Source organism: Callospermophilus lateralis, chromosome 8 (assembly GCF_048772815.1).
Source record: "Callospermophilus lateralis isolate mCalLat2 chromosome 8, mCalLat2.hap1, whole genome shotgun sequence".
Classification (NCBI taxonomy): Eukaryota; Metazoa; Chordata; class Mammalia; order Rodentia; family Sciuridae; genus Callospermophilus; species Callospermophilus lateralis.
In genome coordinates this window covers 63,451,822-63,475,295 of record NC_135312.1, presented here as the reverse complement: position 1 = coordinate 63,475,295, position 23,474 = coordinate 63,451,822, and the positions used below count along the sequence as shown (strand labels likewise).

Sequence of the window (23,474 nt, the reverse complement as noted above, 5' to 3'; positions counted from 1 at the left end):
TGTAGCTGGAAAGGAAGAAGCACCGGCAGGTGGCAGTGGGCTACAACAGTGCCCACAGTGTAGAAACCATGCAGCCAACCACAGTGCAGAAGAGACTGTTGGTCTAGGTTCAGTATAAGGAGTGAAGGGGAGGAACTCAGTGTGGCTTTATAGGTGTCACAGGAGATGATTCCCTCACTCACACCCTGCCCTTCCCTTCTACCTAAAAGAGAGAGGTATCAATGTATAATTACCTTCAGAGGGAAATAGAAACGGGCCAACGAGGCAAGCTGGCGTAGGAGGTAATGAAAAGGGATGGTTTGGAGAGCATGCCCAGTGGAGGTCGCTCCAGACCAAGTGGAGCCTTTAGAGAGCCACTGAGGGGCATGGCAGCCAGGGCCCAATGCTACCCTGTTAGCTGTTCGATTTTCCTGCTAGCTGCTGTGTATGCTGTGTACTGATCATGTTTCCTACTTTTTTTTTTTTTTTTTTTTTTTTTTTGGTACCAGGGATTAAACCCAGGGGTGCTTTACCACTGAGCCACATCCCTGTCCTTTTTTCTATTTTATTTAGAGTCAAGGTCTCACTGAGTTGCTTAGGGCCTCCATAAGTTGCTGAGGCTGGCTTTGAATTCTCAATCCTCCTGCCTCAGCCTTCGGAGCTGGATGTTTCCTACTCTTTGAAGGAGCGTGGAAAATTGCCAGTCCTCTTAGCTGCACACCTGGAAGTCCCTGTGAGGATGTGTCATAGAGCTATATACTTGACTTCATTAACTAACTGAGAAGACATCTCAGTGATGATTGTATGAGTCAGAATTTTCCAGAGAAACAGAACCAACAGGAGTTTTGTTATTGGCTCAGGCAGTTTTGGAGGTTAGAAGTGCCACTGGAGACCCTGGAGAGCCAGTGGTGATACTCAGTCTGAGTCTGAAGGCCTGAGAACCTGGGAAGGCCACTGGTGTTAATGCTGGAATAAGAACATGGATCTCCAAGGGCAGGAGATGAATGTCCCAGCTCAAGGAGAGAGTTCGCCCCTCCCCGACCTGTTTTTGTTCTATTTGGACCCTTAGCAGATTGGACAATGCCACAGCGCTTTGGTGAGAACAGATTTTAGTGAGGTTGGGTGACTTTACTTAGTATACTCATTCTAATGCTAATCTTGCCAGAATCACCCTCACAGACACATCCAAAAATAAAAATTTGTCTGTTATCTGAGTATGCTTTGGCCCCATTACGTTGACATCTAAAATTAACCATATTGGGGCTAGGGATGTAGCCCAGTGGTAGCAATGGCCTAGCATGAGAAAGGCCCTAATTCTGCGGACACACTCTTATTCATAACCTGAGGCCTTCTGAGTGCTTAAAATTAGCATAAAATCACATCATCTGTGATGAATGGGGGAGGATTTGGGGATGATAGGGAGGGAGGGTCGACCATTGACGAGGTCTATTCTGAGCTGTTTTTGGTACAGGGTACTGTATGAAGGGAGAAACTGCATCAGATCACCTTTCACCAGGTGTGTGGAATGCTCATTGGCTTTGGAAGAACAGGCATCAGCAGGCAGTTAACTGCATTTTACCAGTCTCTTGTTTGGCTGTTTGTCATTCTGGTGATGTAGTGGCCCTGTGTGTTCAGGGGAGTTTGGGTTCTGAGTTGTTGATTAGTTCTTCTAGCTGGGGGAAGGATGCAGGATGATGTACAGCCTTCTTCAGCATCTGTCTGAACTCCAGCAAGCAACCTCGGGTCTACTATATTTCATGTGTTTTTTTGTCCTTTCGGAGAAGTCATCAGCATAAAGTAATTTCTTAGAAACTATTGGAAGGATTTTTTTTTTTTTTAAAAAAACAAGGTCATCAGACTCTGCTTCTGCAAGAGAACCCTGAAAGCCTGTCTTACTTTCTCTTTCAGATTCCTCATTGAATTCTTAACTAGTCATCGTTAAATTGGAATAAATCTGCATTTCTACCTTTTTTCCCTGAACCGCAAATGGAGTGGGCAGCAGTGGGCATGCATTTATAGTAGTAGCTTCCAATTACGTGTGCTTGTCATGTGCTCATCAAAAAGTCTTATGTGTGTTAATTCTTGTCTTCATTGCAGCCTAAAAGAGTAGGTATTCTTATGAACCCTTCTGCAGATGAGAAAATTGAGGCTTAGTGAGGTTAAGTGATTTGCACAGCATCTCAGAGCTACCACATAGCAGTGCCTACATATGAAGCCAGAGACTCTGGATTAAGGACACGTGCACATGGGTCCTGCTGCATTCTGAGTCCCCATTATAGTGGGGTGTAGAAGAATGACCGTTTTGATCATGGCCTTTGGTATAACACTCCTAGCTTGTTTGATGGGGAGATACAGGTTCAGTGTTTGGGGCTTGATAGTCACATGCATTAGCCTGGCATTTCTTGATCTTGGCCTTCAACCATCAGCCCACATAAGATTCCATATAAATTTGCTTCTCAGATCTCTTGGACTTACTTGGCCTATCTGTCCTCTGGGGGTTTGGGTGGGGCCTTTCTTGTTTCTCTCTGGTTTGTTTCCTGTTTGTTGTTTCTCAACACTGAACTAGGCCTGAGGTGTTGATGTCAAAGCTAGCCGGACAGAGCCAGCGTCTTGAGGGCTGGCCGCTGGGTCTGGCACTAGGATCTGGCACAGAGGGCCAGATGCCGTGATGTTGTTTCAAAGCTGTGGACCAGGGCATCCAGGCTCAGGGATCTTATTTTCAGTGAGCTTGTGGTCAGATTGCTTTATAGGTTTTTGTTTTGTTTCTTGCCTTTGGAATAGGAAGGAACATGGAAATAATTGCATATTGCTAAAGGGCTAGAAAAGATTCTTTAGAACTGCTGATTCAGGCATGTCAACACCAACCACCTCATTGTCATCTGTAAAACAAAACCAGTAATGGTACCCCACGTTTTTTATACCTCCAAGGATACTGTGAATACTCATTTTACTCAGGAGCTATAAAATACAACTAAATCTTTAGAGGTAAGATATATGTGTTTATTTATAAAATCTTTGTTAACAATTCTGTGTATCAAAGATTGGCCCCTGCTAAGTAAGGAAGCCATTCCCTGGCCTTAATTCTTCCACAGACTGAGGGAAGTTACTTTGTTACCCGTGGCTCTTGAGTATTACCTGATTTCCAGGGCAGAGTTCTATTAAATGAGTGTCATCTAAGAATCAAGGTGGGGGCTGGGGATGTGGCTCAAGCGGTAGCTCGCTCGCCTGGCATGTGAGCGGCTCGGGTTCGATCCTCAGCACCACATACAAACAAAGATGTTGTGATTGCCGATAACTAAAAAATAAATAAAAAAATTCTCTCTCTCTCTCTCTCTCTCTCTCTCTCTCTCTAAAAAAAAAAAAAAAGAATCAAGGTATGTCTCAGCTGGGTGCAGTGGCATACCTGTAATCTCAGCTACCCTGGAGACTGAGGCAGGAGGATTGCAAGTTTAAGGCCAGCCTGGGCAGCTTAGTGAAACCATGTCTCAAAATAATCATTAAAGAGAGAGACAAAAAGAATCAAGGTATCTCTCAAGTAGCTTATGGTCAGAGAGACTTTGTTATTTTGATAGGAAATAGGGTGAGTTATCAGATGAGATATTTTGGACTTCAGTTCGTAGAGTAGAATATATGAATGTATTAGCCTGAGTAAAAGGTTCAGCTCCTGTAACAAGAAATCCAACAATAATGTGGTTTAAAACTGAAGTCTGTTTATTTATTTATTTAGGTCATGTACTAGTTTAGGGTGGATATTTTCCATGTAGGTATGGGAGAAGAAGCTCATGGCAGCTGGGATTGTTTACCCCATAGTGGAATTTCTGCATCATATAATAATTCTAAATTTTTGAGGAACTTCCTGACTGTTTTCCACAATGGCTACACCATGTTACTTTTCTAGCATCTACAACATAGGTTCTGTCTTTTGGTCATTGCTGTTTCAGTCCATAGGGAATAAATGTTTGAGAGACATGGGTCCCAAGCTAGTAAGTGGAACACATCCCTCTTGCTCACATTCCATTGGCAAGAATTTAGTCATTGGGCTGGGGATGTGGCTCAAGCGGTAGTGCACTCGCCTGGCATGCGTGCGGCCCGGGTTCGATCCTCAGCACCACATGCAAACAAGGATGTTGTGTCTGCCGAAAACTAAAAAATAAATATTAAAATTCTCTCTCTCTCTCTCTCTCTCTCTAAAAAAAAAAAAAAAAAAGAATTTAGTCACAGGCAAGAACTGAATCATGTGGCTAAGTCCCAGCGTAGAGGAGCCAGGGAGTGTCCTAGCTAGGCAGCCATATATCTAGCTGTTCTTCTATCACAATAGAAGAAGGGGAGAATGGGTTTTTCATAGATAGCAGTCTTTGTCATAGTTAGCCTCTCTAGCCACCAACTATCAGTGAATGCCCTATTTCCTACCCGTAGAACAAACTGGCTTTATTTCAGGACACAAACAAAGCCCTATCCGGTAAATGACCCACCCGAAAAGCCCATGGTCTCTGGGTTATACACACCCTCTTTGCCATGAGGGTCAGACGTGGTTCCTAACGGCCTCCCCACCTGGAACTGAAAGGCAAGTTATCTCCCCTTCTACTCACACCCCACTTTGCAGCCCACTGACTGCTGGTACCAATGTGGGACTCGGAGAGTATAGAGAGTAGGCAGCCATAGGTATTATTGGCTTGGCTGTGGTCCCTTTGCTAACACAGCTGTCTCGGGAGCTCACCTGGCTTCTACTCACTTCCAGCCGGTACACATGCCAGTGATCTCCCCAGTGTTCTTTTCTTTTTTTTTTTTTTAAGAGAGAGAGAGCGAGAGAGAATGAATTTTATTTTTTTTAGTTTTTGGCGGACATAACATCTTTGTATGTGGTGCTGAGGATCGAACCCAGGCTGCACGCATGCCAGGCAAGCACGCTACCACTGAGCCACAACCCCAGCCCTCCCCAGTGTTCTTTTCAAGATCTTCTGCCTGCTTTACTCCTGTGCATACTTGCCCTCCGTATTCCCTCTCTCAATTGCAGGACAGCTGTATTGAAGGCTATGAAATAGCATGCTTGGGAGGGATAGTGTGTTAGCTTTTCATCATTGTGACCAAAATACCTGACACCAACAACTTAAAGGAGGAAAAGCTTATTTTGGCTCATGTTTCAGAGCTTTCGGTTCATGGTCAGTTGGCTCCATGGCCTTGGGCTGGAAATTAAGCAGAATGTGTTGGCAGAAGGGCATGGCAGTGCAAAGCTTTCCAGAACATAGCAGATGGGAAGCAGAGAGTGAGGAAAGGACCAAGGACAAGATAGAGTCCCCGAGAATATGCCCCCAATGACCTGCCTACTTTCTCCAACTATACCCCACCTGCCTATAGTTTCCACTACCTCCCAGTCGTCCATTTAACTATCAGTGGGTCAACTCACTGGTGAGGTCAGAGCTCTTATGATCCAGTCATTTTCCGAAAGCCCCACCTCTGGACATTGCTGCAGTAGGGACCAAGCTTCAACACATGAGCTTTGTGGGGCATTCCAGATCCAAGCTCTAGTAGAGCCACACCACATTCTCATCTCTAATCTCGTACTGTTTGAGGTATAGAAGTCATTGGCTTTTTCCAACCCTTCAAGGCCCCACATTTCTAAATTCTTTTGTATCTCTCTTTGCAAATAAGTCTAGTTGTAGGACTTAATAGGAATGTGATCTGCTTTCCAAATTAGGTGAGGTGGTAGTTGTTTTTTTTTTTTTTTTTTAAGGATGAAGAGACTTTGTTGGTACAGACTAATTTTTTATAATTCATTTTCTATATGTGTATTCTTTTTTAGTGTTTTTTTTTTTTGGTGGTGGCCAAATATCCTAACATAAAATTTAGCATCTTTACCATTTCAATTGTGCGCTTCAATGGCAAAAAATAAAACTCTGTACTCATTAAATAGTAACTCCTCGTTGCCCACCCCATAGCTAACACCTGGCAACCTCCATTCTACTTTCTGTCTTTATTGATTTTGACTACTTTCGATACCTTATATAAGCAGCATCATACAATATTTATCTTTTTGTGAATGGCCAATTTCATATAGCATATATCCTTCTATAGAAGGACATATAGAACCTTATACTGTCGTTAAGGTTCATCCATGTTGTAGCACATGTCAGAATTTCCTTCCTTTTTAAGGCTGAATGATATTCCATAATATGTGTGTGCCATATTTTGTTCACCCATTCATCCATTGATGACACTTGGGTTATTTCTACCTTTTGGCTATTGTGAATAATGTTGCTATAAACATGGATCTGTTCAAGTTCTCACTTTCTATTCTTATGGTTGTACACCCCAGAGTGGAATTTCTGCATCATATAATAATTCTGTTTCTAAATTTTTGAGGAACTTCCTGTCCATTTTCTACAATAGCTACACCATGTTACATTCCTAGCAATACTGAATAACAGTTCTAATTTCTCCACATCCTTGCCAACATTTGTTATTTTTTATGATAGCATTCACAAACATCTTACTTTTGATGAATAGGTTTTTTAAAAACTTTTTTATTGTGGTGAAATATACTTTAAAATTTTTCCATTTTAACCATTTTAAATGTATAAATTAATTGTACTCACAATGTTATATAGCCATCCCCACTTTATTTCTAAATCACCCTTTTGATAAAAAATTATTAAGTTTCATATCATGGCAGTTGATCTCTAAATACTTTGGTATGTATCTCTAGAAAATAGGGACATTTTCCTATATAACATAACACTAATATCACATGCATCTCTACTCATAATCCTTGCAGAGAATTACTCACAGGGACACATTTTCAAGGGAGGCTGCTAATATAGTTGAGTGGCCATTTGGCAATGTATAATGGAAGAAGGAAGAGTGGATTTTATTGCTATACTAGCTTATAGTAATAAAGCAATAAAGACTTTTAATTGATTTACATTATAAGAAGTTTGGAGGATGGCAGCACTGGGAATTGGTGAAGTGTCTTTAATCATGTTACAAGGGACTCATTCTTTCCACTGTCTGTTCTGCCATCCTCTGTATGTTGGCTTTGGGTCTTCATGCTTATTGTCTCATGGATATATCATGGCTACCATAGCACTAAGTACTTGTTTCTACTACATCAACCCAAGTAGGAAAGGAGGATGGTAGGTGGGAGAGGCTTCCCATTATCAGGGATCCAAACCCTTCAAAGTTTTGCTCAAGTCAGTGGACTTTCTTTCACATCTCATTGGCCAGTTGCAAGGTCATCTGGAATGGTACCTGTCAAAGAAAAATGAGACAACCATGCCTGCCTTAACCAATCATGACCTGCATCCTTGGGCTGAGCACATTGATGACCTCAAGAAAATTAGATTTCTGTTAGCTAGGAGAAAGACAAATGACTGTTTGGTTGGCAATTTTATGTATCATATATGAGCAGTATTTTTATCTTGGCATAGAAATTTTAATATCATATTAAATTGAGTACTAGAAGGGAGTTCCTTCTGGAATTATTCTGTGAATGATGTTGGGACATTCTGTTCCATTTATTCTGAGAAAAAGAATCTGTTGGGCCACTAGTATCAGAGGATCCCTGTAGTCATCTGTCAATTAACTGAAGGTAATTGCATTTAGAAATCAAAAGATATTGGCAAAAAAAAACAAACAATCACCATTGGTTCTAATTAGAAATTGTATTCTTTGGGAGTGGTAACATTTTACAGAAATCCTTTACTAATATATTATTTTTTATTTTTGCCAGGGCTCATGAGAAATGTTGCTGGGGTGTGGATAGAGCATTGATGGACCTTATGTATTGAATAGTTTTATATCTGCTGATATATAAGGGCACCTGATTATTGGGCCTTCCAAAACTTAGGATATAGTGAAAACAAAATTATAACTGTTTACAGAAGGAGTATGACTTATTTGTTGGTTGTAGTGCATATTTCCACGTGTTATTTCTATCCAAGAGTCTGTAAACATTTTAGGGAAAAAAAAAAAAAAACAAAACAAATAGTCCTTGTCATTAGCACTTATAATTGCAAGTGAATTACAACATAATATAAGGCCTTCACATTTTCCCGTGACACACATGGCGAAGATTCCCAGAAGGCTCTTGGTTCATAGATACTGTGACAGTCCTGGTCATTAGTGGGTGGCTGGTTAATCTGCTCTACTCCATTCCAGCTGGCCCTGAGAACAGAATGAAAAATCACTGTGCCAGGGAGCTTATTTCTTGATAAATTACAAAACAAAACAAAACAAAAAAGACCACTGACGACACCAAATAGCATTTTCAGTGGAGAATACAGTCATGTGCCATGTAATGGGGATACTTCTGAGAAGACTGTCATTAGGTGATTTCCTCCTATGGGACACGGGGTGGGGTGTACTTATACAAACTAAGATGGCTACAGTGTCACTAGGCAATGTAACCTTAGGGGACCACAATCATATGAGTTTTGTCATTGACAAAAATGTCATTATATGGTGTGTGAGTATAGTTAACATTTATTGAAAGGCCATCTGTAGGCTAGGCACTATTCTGAGTGTTTTCATTATATTTTCAATTTTCATAAAAACCCCGCGAGGTAGATACCATTACTATTCACTCTTTACTGATCAAGAAATTGAGACACAGTTGGGCACCATGGCACACTCCCATAATCCCAGTGGCTTGGGAGGCTGAGGCAGGAGGATTGAGAGTTCAAAGCCAGCCTCAGCAACTTAGCAACTAAGAAACTCAACAAGATCCTGTCTCTAAATAAAATATAAAAAGGGCTACGGATGTGGCTCAGTAGTTGAGTGCCCCTGGATTCAATCCCTGGTACCACCACCTCTGCCAAAAGAAAAAAAAAGAAAGAAAGAAATGAGACACAGAGTGGACTTAACCTAGGTCATACAACTGCCTTAGTAAGTGACAGGGCTGGGATTCTAAGCCCTGGTCATCTGGCTCCAGGGTCTGTCAACTAAAACTGCCTCTCCTCTCTCTACTGTCCCAGGTAGTACAAATCTTCATTTATAACAAGTGGATTCTTTCCAGCCCCTGGAAAGAGTGGATTCTTTCCAGTCACTTTGTGACACATCACAATTATTATTAGAAACTTTTCCTCATTGACAAAAGTTAAAAAAGGTACAAAGATGATCCAGTGTGCTTTACTTTTCTATTTGTAGATTGGAGATATTTTATCAACACTTGAGAAATTAGAAAATTCGTCTTGGAGGATCAGCATTGGTAACAGCATGCTGTAGTTTTGGCTTTGGAGCTTCCTAGTTTATATTGTAAGAACTATGTTTGGAATTTGATGATAAAAGCATTAATAATCATATTTCTTTCATTTTATAAAGACCCTTTTTCAGAAAGTATTTGGGGTCCTAGGTAATAAGATCATGTGAACATAGAAAACCTCTTTTTTGCTTCCAGGAGACTGTAAATATTCTCCTGGCTGTTGGCAGATAGAAGACTTGCAGAGTAATAAAAATGTCGATGGTGGGAGTCACCACAATCTTTTGCCATGGTTCATTTTTTTTTCTCTGTGGGAAAAATGAGAACTTCAAGGATGCTAGGTCACAAACAGATAGAAATTAGAACAGATAGAGGATGGAGGTTTTCACCATCTCAGAGTGTGGAGGAGTCCCCGCCGAGCATCCCCACTCAGACCACAGATTGGGTAAAAGAGAGTGAAGATCACTCAAACTTAGAGAATGACATTTATTGGAAGAAACGAACACATGGTAGAATGTACAGAGTTGGCAGCATTGGCTCTCTAAGAAGATCCGACCATCTGGATAACAGCTTTGCGAGTCATTTGGAGAAATGATACTATTTGGAAGAGATTCTGCCAAACCCAAATCTTAGTGCCAGAACTTTCAAGAAAGTTTATGCAATTTGGGCTCTTCTCCTGTTTTTGTCGGAAACTCATTAGGTAACATTGTTCCAGATATAATTGGCCATATAGGACATAGGAACACTTATCCTTGTTTTTTTTAACTATGAAAAATTATTAGAAGATTAATATCAAGAGTAAATATTACACAGAATAAAAAAAGAAGTACAATTCAGGATGCAAAGGTAAAATTCTTAGGAGTATGGAATATTCCTTCTTTTTCCCTGTCTTTCCTGAAAGAGGCAAGGAAAAGTGTTCTCTTCTAGCTGGTAACTTCCTTGGTTATTTAGCTCTGGAAGAGTGGAATTTATCCTTGCTGGGAAATGTAATCAAAGTTTGGGTACCACTCTCAGTGTGACTGGAAGCAATGGGGCAGTTTATTTTAATGGTGTCTGGAAGCATGGAAGGAAGAGAACCATCTCTCAGTTACAACTTTAATTCTCAAGACAACAGTGAGGCAGAGTCTCACTGTTCACAGATCAATTCATTTATTCTTTTCAGAGGTACTTCCCGTCAAGCGCATTCTCTGAACTTGCCAAGCCAGAGTGGCTCAGAGTCAGTGGGGTTTAACTCCTGGCACCTCCACAAACCTCCAGCACTAAGAACAGAGAGCTCATGAGTGTTGTATATCTACTCTGAGTTCTTCGATCACATTAAAAGCTGAATATAGACTAAAGCAGAACAAATAGATTCTTTGGGACTAGGAAAGAGAAGTAGATATGACAGAGTCTTCACCTTTGATCAACACAGCCCTACCTGAGAGGGAAAAAGAAATGGAAACATCAAGATCTGTCATATGGGGCATTGATAGGTTGACAGAACCAGAAACTGTTTCTATAAGAACTTTTCACTGGGGTCTCCTGGTCTCTGGAGGTCTTCGCACTTCATAGGGTCTTTTGTAAAACAAAGTAGTTAGGAAGATAGAGAAGGTAAGAAGGGGGCTTTGCGCATGCGCGCGCACACACACACACACACACACACACACACACACACATATATATATATATATATACACACACACACGTGTAAAGAGTGTGCATAAAATTGGTGAAATCTGATTTAAGTTAAAGAGTTGTATCAAGCCAGTTTCTTAGTTGATGATATAATACTGTGTTTTTGCAGGATGTTACCCTAGGGAGACAGAATGAAGGATATACACGATCTGTCTATATTATTTCTTATAACTGCATGTGAATTTGCAATTATTTAAACAAAAAAAGCATAGCCAGCATTTAAAAAATCCTAAAGAAAACCAAAGTAGTTCCATTGCAAACTGATAACACAGCCATTCATAGGCTTACCCTTTTCACCTCCCAAGGCATCTCGCAAAGTTAAGAAAAGGCATATTTCAAATTATTAAGCTAGGGAAACTATGAGTTTCCTGGAATTTGGACATAGGTTACCCTTTGAGAGTTAAACTGATAAAAGAAAAACAGTGTACTTTTAGCCATGGACCATTTTAGGTAATTGCCAAACAAAACAAATGAGCACTGAAAAACATGCGTACTGAAAAACAACAAAGCAGTAGAGTCTCAGGAAGGTAGACCTTCGCTATTAAGACCTCAAGATTTTAATTTGAGGGGAAGTCATTTGAGGGGGAAAAGGATTATTACCATTAGGAAGGGTGTCTGCACCTCTTTAGAGAAGCTAGGAAAGTGGGATCCCAGAGAATAAGAAAGTGTTAAGTTGTCCTGAGCCCCGCCCTGTAGAGTGGGAACTTTGTCCTAAGGCAAGTGTGGATTTGCTGTGCAGTTAGAATTACGCACTTACTGAACTCGGATTATGTGGGAGGTGTTTAATCTCAGCATCATTAATCCTCAGCACAATTCCACAAAACAGAGTTATCTCCACAGTTAGACTAAGGCTTAAGAGATGGAGTGACATTGCTAGTGAGTGGCAGAATTGGGTTAGGTCCTTTGCCTTGCCATACCATTTCTGTCCCACCAGACTGCTGCTCTTTGAAGGAAATCAGTGCAGAGAACTATTGTAGCTCGCTGGCGTGGTCTTAAGAGTTGTCTGATTAACTCTCTTCATCTAGCCTCCCTGCTTTCAAATTTTAATTTCCCACATAATCTTCCTAAAAGGGAAGCCAATCTGAGTATTTGACACTTATGTTTCTCATTCATTCTACCTTCATATATTGGCATTCTGATTTTGTCACCAATCTAATGTAAAAATGTTTACCATTTTTCTCTGTGGCTGATAATTCTGAGTATATTAGGGCATTCTCTTACTGCAAAGATATACAATACTGGACTTGGGTTAACCTCCAAGGTACTACCACCCTGGAAGAACTCGAGTCTTTGATTTCTCTCTCCCTTTTTTCAAATTCATTAATCTTGGTGTAGTGAGATAGGAAAATGATGTAACTAATCTAGGCCCTAAGGGGTCAGTTTTTGGCAAAGCTGGGGTTGGAAACTAGGAGCTTCTAAGTCTTGTAGTGTAACTATCACAGCTTGCCAGAACACCCTGTCTCAGTGGCAAATCTAGAATAATTGTTTTACCTACTCAATTACCATTGCCATTTTATGTACTCCTTTGGATGGAATTATTTTTGTTAGCATAATTGATAGCTTTGTTATTAATCTATAACTTTTTGGACATAAATATGAATAGATCCTGCCTGGCCATATGGTTTATGCTTAAAATGGCCACTGTTCTTCCATAGATTGGAAAGTCATGGACCAGCATTTATAGTAGTCTTCCCTTATTGCAATTTTACTTTTTCTGGTTTCAGTTATCCATATGAACCATGGTCTGAAGATATTAAATAGAAAATCCAGAAATGAACATTTCATACATTTTTTTTTCATTTCATACATTTTTAATTGTGTGCCATTCTGACTAATGTGATGAAATCTTATGCTGTCCTACTCCATCCTACCCAGGACCTGAATCATCCCTTGTCTAGTGTATCCACTCTGTATGGGCTCTCTGCTCCTTAGTCACAAAGTCGCTACCTCAGTTATCAGATTGACTATCATGGCATCTCAGTGCTTGTGTTCAAGTAATGCTTATTTTACTTACTAATAGCCCAAAGTTCAAGGATAGTGATGCTGGCAATTTAGATCCTGTTATGGCTTGGATAGGAGTGTCTCCCAAAATCTCCTGCGTTCATGCAGGAATTTTTGGAAGTGAAATGACTGGATTGAGAGCTGTAACCTAATCAGTTCATCCTAGTTTGAATGGGTGATAATGTAGGCAGGTAATGGTAACTGGGGGCATGACTGGAGGAGGTGTCACTGGGGGCTTGCTCTGGAAGGGTTCATCTTCCCTGTGACCTCTGATGCCTTCCTCTTGTTCTGTCTCTGGGCCACCAAGAAATAAGGGGTACTCCTCCTCCACCCCCTCAACTTGCCTCACCTTGGGCTCAGAGCAGTGGAGTTGGCTCACCATGGACTGAACCTCTGAAACTAGGAACCAAAATAAGCCTTTTCTCCTACAAGTTGTTCTTTTGGGTATTTTGGTCACAGTGATGAAAAACTAAACACAGATGTACAAGATAAAAGCCATAAAGTGCTTTCTTAAAGTGAAAAATATATGTATTAGAAAAATATATAGATAGGGTTGAGTGCTATTCATGGTTTCAGGCATCCACTGGGGGTCTTGAAATGTATCCCCTCACATAAGGAGAGACTACTATATATGTCACATAGACTGGTAATAAATAAATAAATAACTCATCGTATTCATTAGACCTCAACTCAGTATTTCCACAGTCTGGCATAGTGCCTGGTACAAGTAGGGTATCAATTATTGTGAATTGGATGAATTGGATTGATGTGAAAGTGCCTCAAATGCCTTCCATCTCCTAGACTCTACCATTTGTTTAACATTTTTGCCCAGATATATGTTTGAGACTAAGGCACAAATGTTAAAGGCATGTTATTAGATTCAGGTGTCTGTCTCCTAGTCAGAAAGATCTACCTTATGTGGTAGGACTGCACTAGGAACTCAGACTTCTTTGCAGAGGGATTGGCTTCCCAGCCTCAATGGCGCATGATGTTCTCTATCTGATGTCTACATTTGGAAGGTCCATAGTCTCAGCACATGAAAGCAGATGTCATGAAGGTACTCAGAAATTTGGCAGTGCAGGTTTAAACTTGTGGTAAAATTCAAAATAATGAATACTGAGGGGAATCTAATACTGGAAATGTCATTTAATCACCATTATCATTATGTTTGTCAGGTCACCAGTGGAGGTCACTAGGGTACATTATTTTCTTAGAAGTGTTGTTTTTTTTCCTTAAGGATTATGCTGGAATCCAATATGTCAAATAGATTTTGTCTGATGGTTTCAGGCAAAAATATATCACAAAGTGATAATTAGCTACTTCTGTTTGATACCAATAATTTTTCCTAGACCCCTTTTTTTATTAGACTTCATTTTTATGCGACATCCAGAACAAGTTTTGGTTACAGGTTTATAATTAACAGTTAAGTATTTAGGGATATTTAATGTACTAAGTTCTGCAAACAGTAGACTGTTCATTGGTATGAGGAAATGTCATCTGCCTAGTGAAGGTAAAAGGAGAAGGTGCAGGACTTTGAACCAAGTACACTTCCCTGTGGGTCTCCCCACCACCACACAGCAACTTCCAGACTGGCAGACAGGTACCGTTTCCTGACACCCTGGTCTCCCATCCCAAGGGGTGGACCTCCCATTTCACCAGCAAAGAGCCTCAGTACACACAATTCATATCCTGCTAGGTGTCACTGCGCAGCTGGGCCAACCCTATTCCCTCCAGTGGTGTCCGCACGGAGCTCTGCAGCGCCTGTAGAAGGTGGTCATGGGATCGTCTACAGAGTGGGTCTGGAGCTGCATGCAGTAAGCTCGCTCGAGGATGTTCGCTTTGGGACATGGCTCTACTGTAGAGTCTGCATTCTCCCAGGCTGCTGCTCAGCCAAGCACACCATCCACTTCTTTCAGCTTTGGATACTCCCAGTTCTGTTACCTTGCAGGTGATGTTGTTGTGCAAGTGTTGCCAGCAAAGCAGGATCAGCACTGGCCCGCCCATGATCAGCCCATTCCCACATCCCCGGCAGAAGAGCAGCCTTTCCTAGATACTTCTAAAGCCTCTAGTTTTTACTTTTATCTGGGAATTTTAAAATTATTAGTTTGAGATGGGGATCTCACTGTGTTGCCAAAGCTGATCTCAAACTTCTTGGCTCAAGAAATCTGCCTGCCTCTGCCTCCTGAGTAGCTGGAACTGCAGGTGTGCACCATTGAGCCTGACTAGGGGAGTTTTTAATTTATGTATTTTTGCTGTGAAAATGTTATATCCCCAAATGCCCAGCATCTGTATTATTCCCCAGTTTTTTCATTGGAGCTAATCTAATGCATTATTTTCTAGAGCATTTATCTTTGTGTCTACTGTGATAGCTGCTCAGTAAAGTCACAAGAAAAGTTCAGATTTGCAAAGCTTTTGCTCTTTTCCCCTGTGATGCTGATTTATTTAGTAACTATTTGTTTATAACACCTGTCTGCCTGGGAGTATACTTATGCACTTAGGTCCATAAACCTGTAAATGTTAATAGCACTAAAGGTAGGTTGGAATTTGCCTTTGGTACTTAGCTCTTCTAAAAGTCCTAACCCCTTTGTCCATTCTTAAATGTACTCAAAAGTTTTCATCAGAAATTTGGCATCAGATCACAGCTAAGACTCTGTGTCTATGTTAACTGCTCACAAGATTCCCCCCACTGGAATTCCTTTCCATCTTGAAAGAGTTAGGTAAATTTTTGCCTTAATTATTAACACCTGTTCATTTTATTTCAGTGGTACAGGCATGGATGGGAAGAAATGCAGTGTATGGATGTTTCTACCTCTTGTATTTACTTTGTTTACTTCAGCTGGATTGTGGATAGTGTGAGTATACTCTTAATGACTTAAAGATTCAGATGCAGTGAGCTAAAAACAAAGTTTTGAGAATATATGACATATCTATATGGATGTATTTATAAATCTGTTAAGATAATATGCTTAGTAATTTAATTTTACTAAGGTCCCCATTTATTTTATTATCTTTTATTACTTAAAATAAGATTAAGTAATAAATATGCAAAGCAGGTAATAAAGAATGCTGATTTTGTGTTCATCTGTTCTTATAATGAACATTTTATAAAGTGGTCATGTAAATTCATTATTTGCAAGATTTTCTAATTTGATACTAACATGATCTGGATTCCATTCACAGTCTTGTTCATAGTTCAAGTATTTGTGACAAGGTCTGATATGTTTATAAGATGAATATCAATACATTGGAAGTCCTGGCTTACCACAAAAATTGCTTATTTCAAGTAATAAATCACTTTAAAAAATTATTTTAGTTTAAGTTCATTAAGAGTGGTGGATAGGGCTGGGGTTGTAGCTCAGTGGTAGAGTGCTTGCCTAGCACACGTGAGGTGAGGCTCTGGGTTCAATCCTCAGCACCACAAAAAAATGAAATAAAGATATTATGTCCACCTACAACTAAAAAATAAACATTAAAAAAAAGAGTGGTGGATATTTATTCCTAAGAAACTAGAAACTGAATTGTAATTTTAGTTTACTCAAAGTTGGAAGGTTTCTAGTTTCTAAACTATAATCCTTGGGAGCTGGGGATGTAGCTCAGTGGTACAGCAGGTGCCTATTCTATGGAAGGCCCTGGATTCTATCGCTAGTCCTAAAAAAAAAAAAAAAAAAAAAAATCTGCAGATTAAAATCATTGCCATAAATTTTGAGGGTGTTTTAAAAATTTTTTTAGTTTATGTTATTTTTAGTTGTAGATGGACACAATACCTTTATTTTATTTTTATGTGGTGCTGAAAATCAAACTCAGTGCCCTCACACGTACAAGGCAAGCGCTTCACCACCAATCTACAAGCCCAGCCCTTGGGGGTGTTTTGAAAATTAAGAAAATATTAAAAAAAGCATTGGAACTTCAAAGAATTAGATGTTATTAAAAAGGATTTTCTCAGAAAAGAATGAGTATGATTTAAAATAATTTAGTCTATTTAACTGGGAAACAAATGATTCTTGGAATTTTTTGTTTATTTTTTAAAAAATTGCTTTGTTTTATCAACTTATCTTTCTTTCCTGATAGGTACTTTATAGCTGTGGAAGATGAAAAAATATTACCATTAAATTCAGCTGAAAGGTAAAGCTTATCTCTGGGGGAGTTTGTTGTTCAGCCTTTTAGCGAAGCCTTTGCCAGTGGCAGAGCTGAACTGCAGCAGTGACCACGCTTTAACCTAAGCCTCTCTCTGTTGTTTGTTACCCAGGAAATCTGGCGTGAAGCATGCACCATATATAAGGTAACTCCATAATTCTCACCTGATCTGTTGGATGTTAGGAAAAGTTGGGAGGATTATAGATTTTGAGTAATTATAAAACATTTCATCTTTTTCAAGTATTGCAGGGGATGATCCTCCTGCGAGCTGTGTGTTCAGTCAAGTGATGAACATGGCAGCCTTCCTAGGTAAGAGAAGCATGAAGAATGAGTGATACACATGCACTTCAGTCCATTATTTTTTTTAACATTGCTCCAAACTATACCAAAACAATGGGGCCTCGCTGATAATTTAGTATTATATCATGTCAATATGCCAAAGCCAGCTATTTGTTTTAGGAGCCTTTTTTTCCCCTCATAAATCCTTTTACTTCCTCCTGCTTGCCTTATATTTCTCTCCTTTTGATTGTCTTTATCATTTCAGCATACTCTGAACTTTATTTCTTTTGCTGCATGAAATAATATCTTTCATGTGCCATGAAATCCTGCCTCGGAATGTGATGTGGTGCAATACATTTGCTTTAAAAAGAATGACTTATTCATTCCTTCACTGGCAAAGATAAAAAGATGCTTGGGCTCTGTGATAAATATTGTTTATAGACCCTGTCTTAAGCCTAAAGAGCAGCACTGACATTAGGTTCTTGCCTTCCTCTGTGCCCACATACATTTTAAGCTGACAAATGAGGAAAGAGGCTTAAGACAAAAAGCAACCTTTAGTGCTCATGCCTGACCCTGATTTCTTCCACTTTCTGCAGGGTCCAAGACCTTCCCTTAATATCCCGTCCCCTAGTTGCGCAAGTGTTGCATGACCCTGTTAGTTTTCCAGAGATAGTGGTAACTCTGCGTGTACTCTCCTTGCTCAAGTCCAACTTGTACACCATCTCCTCAAGGCCAGGCTTTCCACATATCCTTCAAAGGGTCAGCTATCTGTCACTGTTGTCCCATTGGTGGGAGAGGACCAATGTCAGCTCAATCTTTCCACAGTGTTTTTCTAGAAAAGGTTCTTTTAGATGGAGAGGCTTTCACTCCCAATAAGAGATAAAAATACCATTACCAAGGGAGTTTTCAGCCTTTGTGGTACCTGTCTCTGAACGACATGACCAGTTACTTCATCTCTGTGTAAATCCTCTCCTCCTCACCAGAAAAAAAAAAAATCTACTCAATCTTAATGTTTTCTTTTTTAATGTTTGCTGTAGGAAAGGTTATATCTCTAGAACTTAGGAAATCATGGGACCTTCTTAGTTCAACATGCAACACAAGCAGAATCCGTTTGTTCAGACAGCTCAAAACGTAAGAAACTTGGAGAACATCCCTAGAAAAGCATACTGGGGGACTTCTTTGAAGTTAGCAAGATTTCTCCCTGGAGCTAAGTATAATTTTGTCAGAACCTTTCCCTACCCAAGCTTCCCCAAAGTATGTCCCATTCACCTAAGCAGGAAATGTCTGGAAGGCATGGGCTACTACATGACCACGAAGAGAAGGTTAACTATCCTGATGCTGAGAAGCAGCTCTTGTCTTCCTGCCCATGCCAGTCAGGGTTTTTGTGGCCCAGATTCTCACAAGTATTGAGAAGGCTGACACTCACAGCAGCTGATGCACATGTGGGACTAGGGCTGGTCACAATTGATTTGGTTGGATACGGCCTTCAGCCTCAGAACTGTCAGGAACCCTATACTCACTCCTTTTTATTCTACTCTTGACACTTTCTTCTAAAAAGATCCAGTGAACTTATTCATACTGGGGCACAAATGCCTGCTAAGGAATACACTTTTTTTTTTTTTTGTATCAGGGATTGAACCCAGGGGTGCTTAACCACTGAGCCACATCCCCATCCCCTTTTTCACACTTTATTTTGAGACAGGGTTTCACTAAGTTTCTCAAGGCCTTACTAAGTTACTGAGGCTGGCTTTGAACTCACAATCCTTCTGCCTCAGACTCCCAAACTGCTGGGATTACAGGTGTGTACCTCTGTGCCCAGTGCCCGCTAAGGAATGTTTGCATTTAATGGAGCACAAAGCCCTAGGAGTAAACTGTGAATCGCAGAGTCGGGGCCTTTCACACACTCTTTGCCATCACAGTATGTAGGCCTGCAGGTTGGCACCGACTCATCTGATCACCCCACAGGGCACAATAACAATAATTAATTGCCATCATTTTTATTCCAAGCTCAAAGCTAAGTGCTTTATAAACATTACCTCATTTAACCATGAAATGTAGAAACCTGCTTTTATACAAAAGCTGTCACAAGCTGTCCTCCTTTGTGGTTTAAAGAAACCAACAAACATGTGGGAGGCTACATATTATTTTCTTTTTTTTTAAAACAAATTGATATTTCCCAGTAGTCTTTGTTGTATAAACCAGTTTGCACAGCTCATGAGATTCTCCAGTTATAAAACATATGATTAACTAATTATAAAAGCATTTCCAAAAACAAAGCAATGCAAGCAAGTTCCCCTCTTCCAGATGACATTTGTCATCATCTTATTCTTCAGTTCTTTCTACTCCACCAAGACGCAATTAAGCTTTTACCAGCTCTTGCTTGGAGGTATTGCAACATCCAGTGTTTAGTCTTTATTATCTTTCAGCATTTGAAGGACCATCTGGTAGACACAAAACTGATTAAGATTAGTGTTCAGTGGGAGCAAACCAACAATTATTTATTTATAAACTCTGGAAGTGAAAAAGAATCCATTTAGTAAAGATTCTTGTTCCACTATAGATACTTTCATCTCCCCAGGTCTGTCCCTGCTTGACATCAGACTATTAGTTTAGATAGCATAACTACCTTTAAGAAATAGCCCGCGGTGCCTATAAGTGACTGCTTTTCGGCAGCCTTGTAGATTATAATTTATAATCTAAAAATGAGTCAGTGTAGCATTTATTAAAATTAGTTAGCAAAGATCTTTTATCTTTTTGACAGGCTAATCAAAGATTGAATGCTCAATTATTTTCTTTACAGAATTCGTTATGCTCTTTGTCCTGAATCCACATTTTCCTTTCCACTAGGGGGAAAAAAGACCTAAGACAAATTTCTTGAGAGGAATATTATTTCCTGCCCCCGGGGAGGTTGCTGAGGATGAAGCTAATAGCTGAATGATTTCAGTCACCTAATAGCAGCCTCTCTCCCTCCTTCGGCCAAAACATATTGACTGTCGTGTTCTACCGCAGTCATAAATAGGAATTATGGATGCATATAAACAGTAAAACTAAACAAAACAAAAAAGAATTGGCCAGGCACCAGTTTAGAGCTGTAATGAAGAGATGTTACTCAGAGTTTTGAATTTTAAAAACCTAGTCAGTCTCAAAATTAAAAAAAAAAATTTAAATATACAATTTTTCTATTTGTACTCTTAAAATAGACAGGAAAATTAAATAGGGGGCACATGTATAGCAAAGATTCTACATACTCAAAACAGGAAAGGAGTAGATTTTTAATATCTCTTAAAAACCATCTAGTAAAACCTAATTTTCTTCCCACTGTGATACTTGGGCTTGAACATGTTAGACCAGTACTCTACCACGGAACTACATCCTTAGCCCCTTTTTAAAAGCTTTTATTTTGAGATAGGATGTTGCTAAGTTGCCCAGGCTAGGCTCCAACTTGTGGTTCTCTTGCCTCAAAAAAAAAAATTTTTTTTTAAATGAAACTAAACAGCATGTCATGTTCATCAGGTGAACATGGTGAAAGTTGGTCAGCATATATAATGATGCCTTTGAAATTGTCCTCTTGCCCCAACTGTCTTTTTCAATAAGGTGTAAATAAACTACCACTTTGTTGACAATGGACTTCATAGTTTGAATCTGACTTCATTTAAACCAAAGAGTTAATAAGACTGTTTATAGGGTCAGTCTCTTCATTTAGTTTGCCATTCTAAAAATTCAAGTAGAATCTGTTTTAAAAGGAAATTATGCCTCATCTGAGCTGATTAATAATGGAATTAACAGGAGAAAAGGGCAAAGTATGGTGTTTGGAACATGATTCTGGAAGTTAAGAGTGCTGGGTTGAATTATTGGCTCCACATAGCTTTCTGGTTCCTGTGTAATTTCATCGCTTGCTCATGAAAAAGTGTCTTATCACCCATGTTACAAATAGGAAGCTTAGCATTACTGGGACCAAGACATGATACAAGTCCCGTGTTTACTGGCGAGAAATAGATAGCTCAGAGATTGACCATCAAATCCCTTCCCCTGGGCATAGAGACTAAACTACATGGGTCATTGTGAGGAGCTATATGAGGGATTGGGTTTCACCTAGGCTAAGGTTCCAGCATGGTCTTATTCTACAATTAATTAAATGGCCAGCAGGGAGTTCCCAAAGTAATATGTTTCACTAATCATTTTTAAAAGAAATTAAATGTGCCACCTTGGTATTTTGTCATTATTCCCTTACAGCCACGCAGAATTAATTAGCAAGTAAATCCCATGGTGCCCTGCGTTGAACTCTCTAGTCCTAATCTAATGACTTCTTTATCAGCTGACCAAGTTATGTCAGAATGCTGTATGTGGAATTACTCCTGTCCCCACTTCCTTCTCCTATTCTCATCCTAAAAATTAATAACAATGTTTACTTTTCACCTTCTAGGATAGAAGTAGCTTTCACCTTCTAACTATAGTTATTATTAATAGACTTCTGAAGTAACTCCTAACTAGGTATCTCAAACCAATTGTTTGAGCAACTGTTGTCCACTGAAATAGAATTGATTAATTTTCTGATCCCTAGTGGGCATTAGATGAAACATGTACTAAAATTATATCAAGGCTGGATAAGTTGATATTTCACAAATCATGGTTTATCTCTGTTTTGGTTCCAAAATCCAATTAAGACCAAGTATTATTCCACTCTCTGATCAGAGGTACTTGGAACCAAAAGCCAACTCTTTGAGTTCATAGCCTGACACTATGAAATTTAGCATCCTTGGAAAATGCAAATGTATGGAAGATTTTTTAAAACTAATGATTATGGATAAGGGCCTGTAATCAAGGCAAAACCTTTAGTGAATAATTACCAACATAATTGCTAATATAAATAGGCTAATTCTTGAATTTCTGTCTTCCCTGCTGAACCTTAATGTCAAAATTAATTGTCTTAAGCAATAGAAACTGCATTTCCTTATATGTACATAAAATTTAACAATTATAAGATACAATTTATATTCATTTCATCATCTGTAAACCATTCTCTTCCAGCTTTTTGTATATATTTGAAAATATCCCTGCACTAAGTCTCTAATAAAAGGTGATTTTTAGATTAGTGGCTTGAGTGGTAACTGTCCCCAAGGTTACTATTAGAAGTCAGATTTGAAATACAAGTAACTTCCCTCATTTGCTCTTCAAGTTCTTAGATACCAAGTTACTTCAAAAGATAGAGTGACCTTTTAAAAGAGCATTACAGAGGTGTGGCAGGGAACAAATGAGATGGGGTGATTAATATCACTTGAAAGAATTGAGTCTTCTTGATGTACCAGGTCTGGTTTTGAGTACACACCAACCTCTGTCCCCACCATCTTCAGTGTTAGGATGCGGATTTCATGAACGTGATCACTTTAACTGCTCTAATTTGAATTGTCTTGGTCCTTTGACAATGAGCACCTACTGGGAGCATCAAAGGGATGTGAAACTAAAACCAATAATGAAGGGATTTGTACACTTTCCATCCTTTCCCCAGGGATGGTTTCTGGCCCACGGAACACACGTTTGCCCAGATGTGGTAACCTTGACCTCTCCCCCCATCTTAACTGCCTCATGTTTTCTCACACTGTTGTAAGCTAAAGGATGGCTGATATTAGTGAATTCCAGGCCCTGATCTTTGTCCCCATCTCATTTGTTCTGTGCCACACCTCTGTAATGCTCTCTGAGGCCAGTCTGCCTTTGGCTGACCTTGTTTTTGCAAACTCTGGAACAACACTACTAACAGTCCTGTCATCCTTGCATCACCCCCATAATAGACAGCACTGCTGCTTCAAGTCCTCTTGGCTTCCCCCAGGTGGTGTCCCCAAACGTCTAAACAATCATAAGCACTGCATGGGAAGTGTCTTTGTGAAATCACCTGCAGAGACTTAAGATGGAGTATGATGCAAAGTTGAGTTGTGCACGTTGTGGGTGGAGAACTCTGCCTCATAGTAGGTGAATGATTTACATTTTTTTTTTAATTTTAAGATTTTGCTTTATTCCTAGCCCTTGTGGTAGCTGTTCTGCGCTTCATACAACTGAAACCAAAGGTTTTAAACCCATGGCTGAATATTAGTGGATTGGTGGCGCTGTGTCTGGCTTCCTTTGGAATGACCTTACTTGGTAATTTTCAGGTACTTCATTTGGCCTTTTTCACCTCCCTCTCATATCATTAAGGCCTTCACTTGTATGATTATTGCAGCTA

The 23,474-nt window shown here is 39.7% G+C and overlaps 1 protein-coding gene across 1 annotated transcript in view; it reads left to right on the top strand.

Moving 5' to 3' along the window:
• Tmem150c (transmembrane protein 150C) overlaps positions 1-23,474 on the top strand; it is a 62,880-nt gene that overhangs the window by 31,179 nt on the left and 8,227 nt on the right. The window contains exons 2-6 of the mRNA XM_076864939.1: positions 15,610-15,699; positions 16,916-16,969; positions 17,094-17,126; positions 17,223-17,290; positions 23,276-23,403. Of these exons, the coding sequence (XP_076721054.1) occupies positions 15,620-15,699; positions 16,916-16,969; positions 17,094-17,126; positions 17,223-17,290; positions 23,276-23,403 (363 nt within the window). The 5' untranslated portion in view covers positions 15,610-15,619. The remainder of the gene's footprint in view (positions 1-15,609; positions 15,700-16,915; positions 16,970-17,093; positions 17,127-17,222; positions 17,291-23,275; positions 23,404-23,474) is intronic.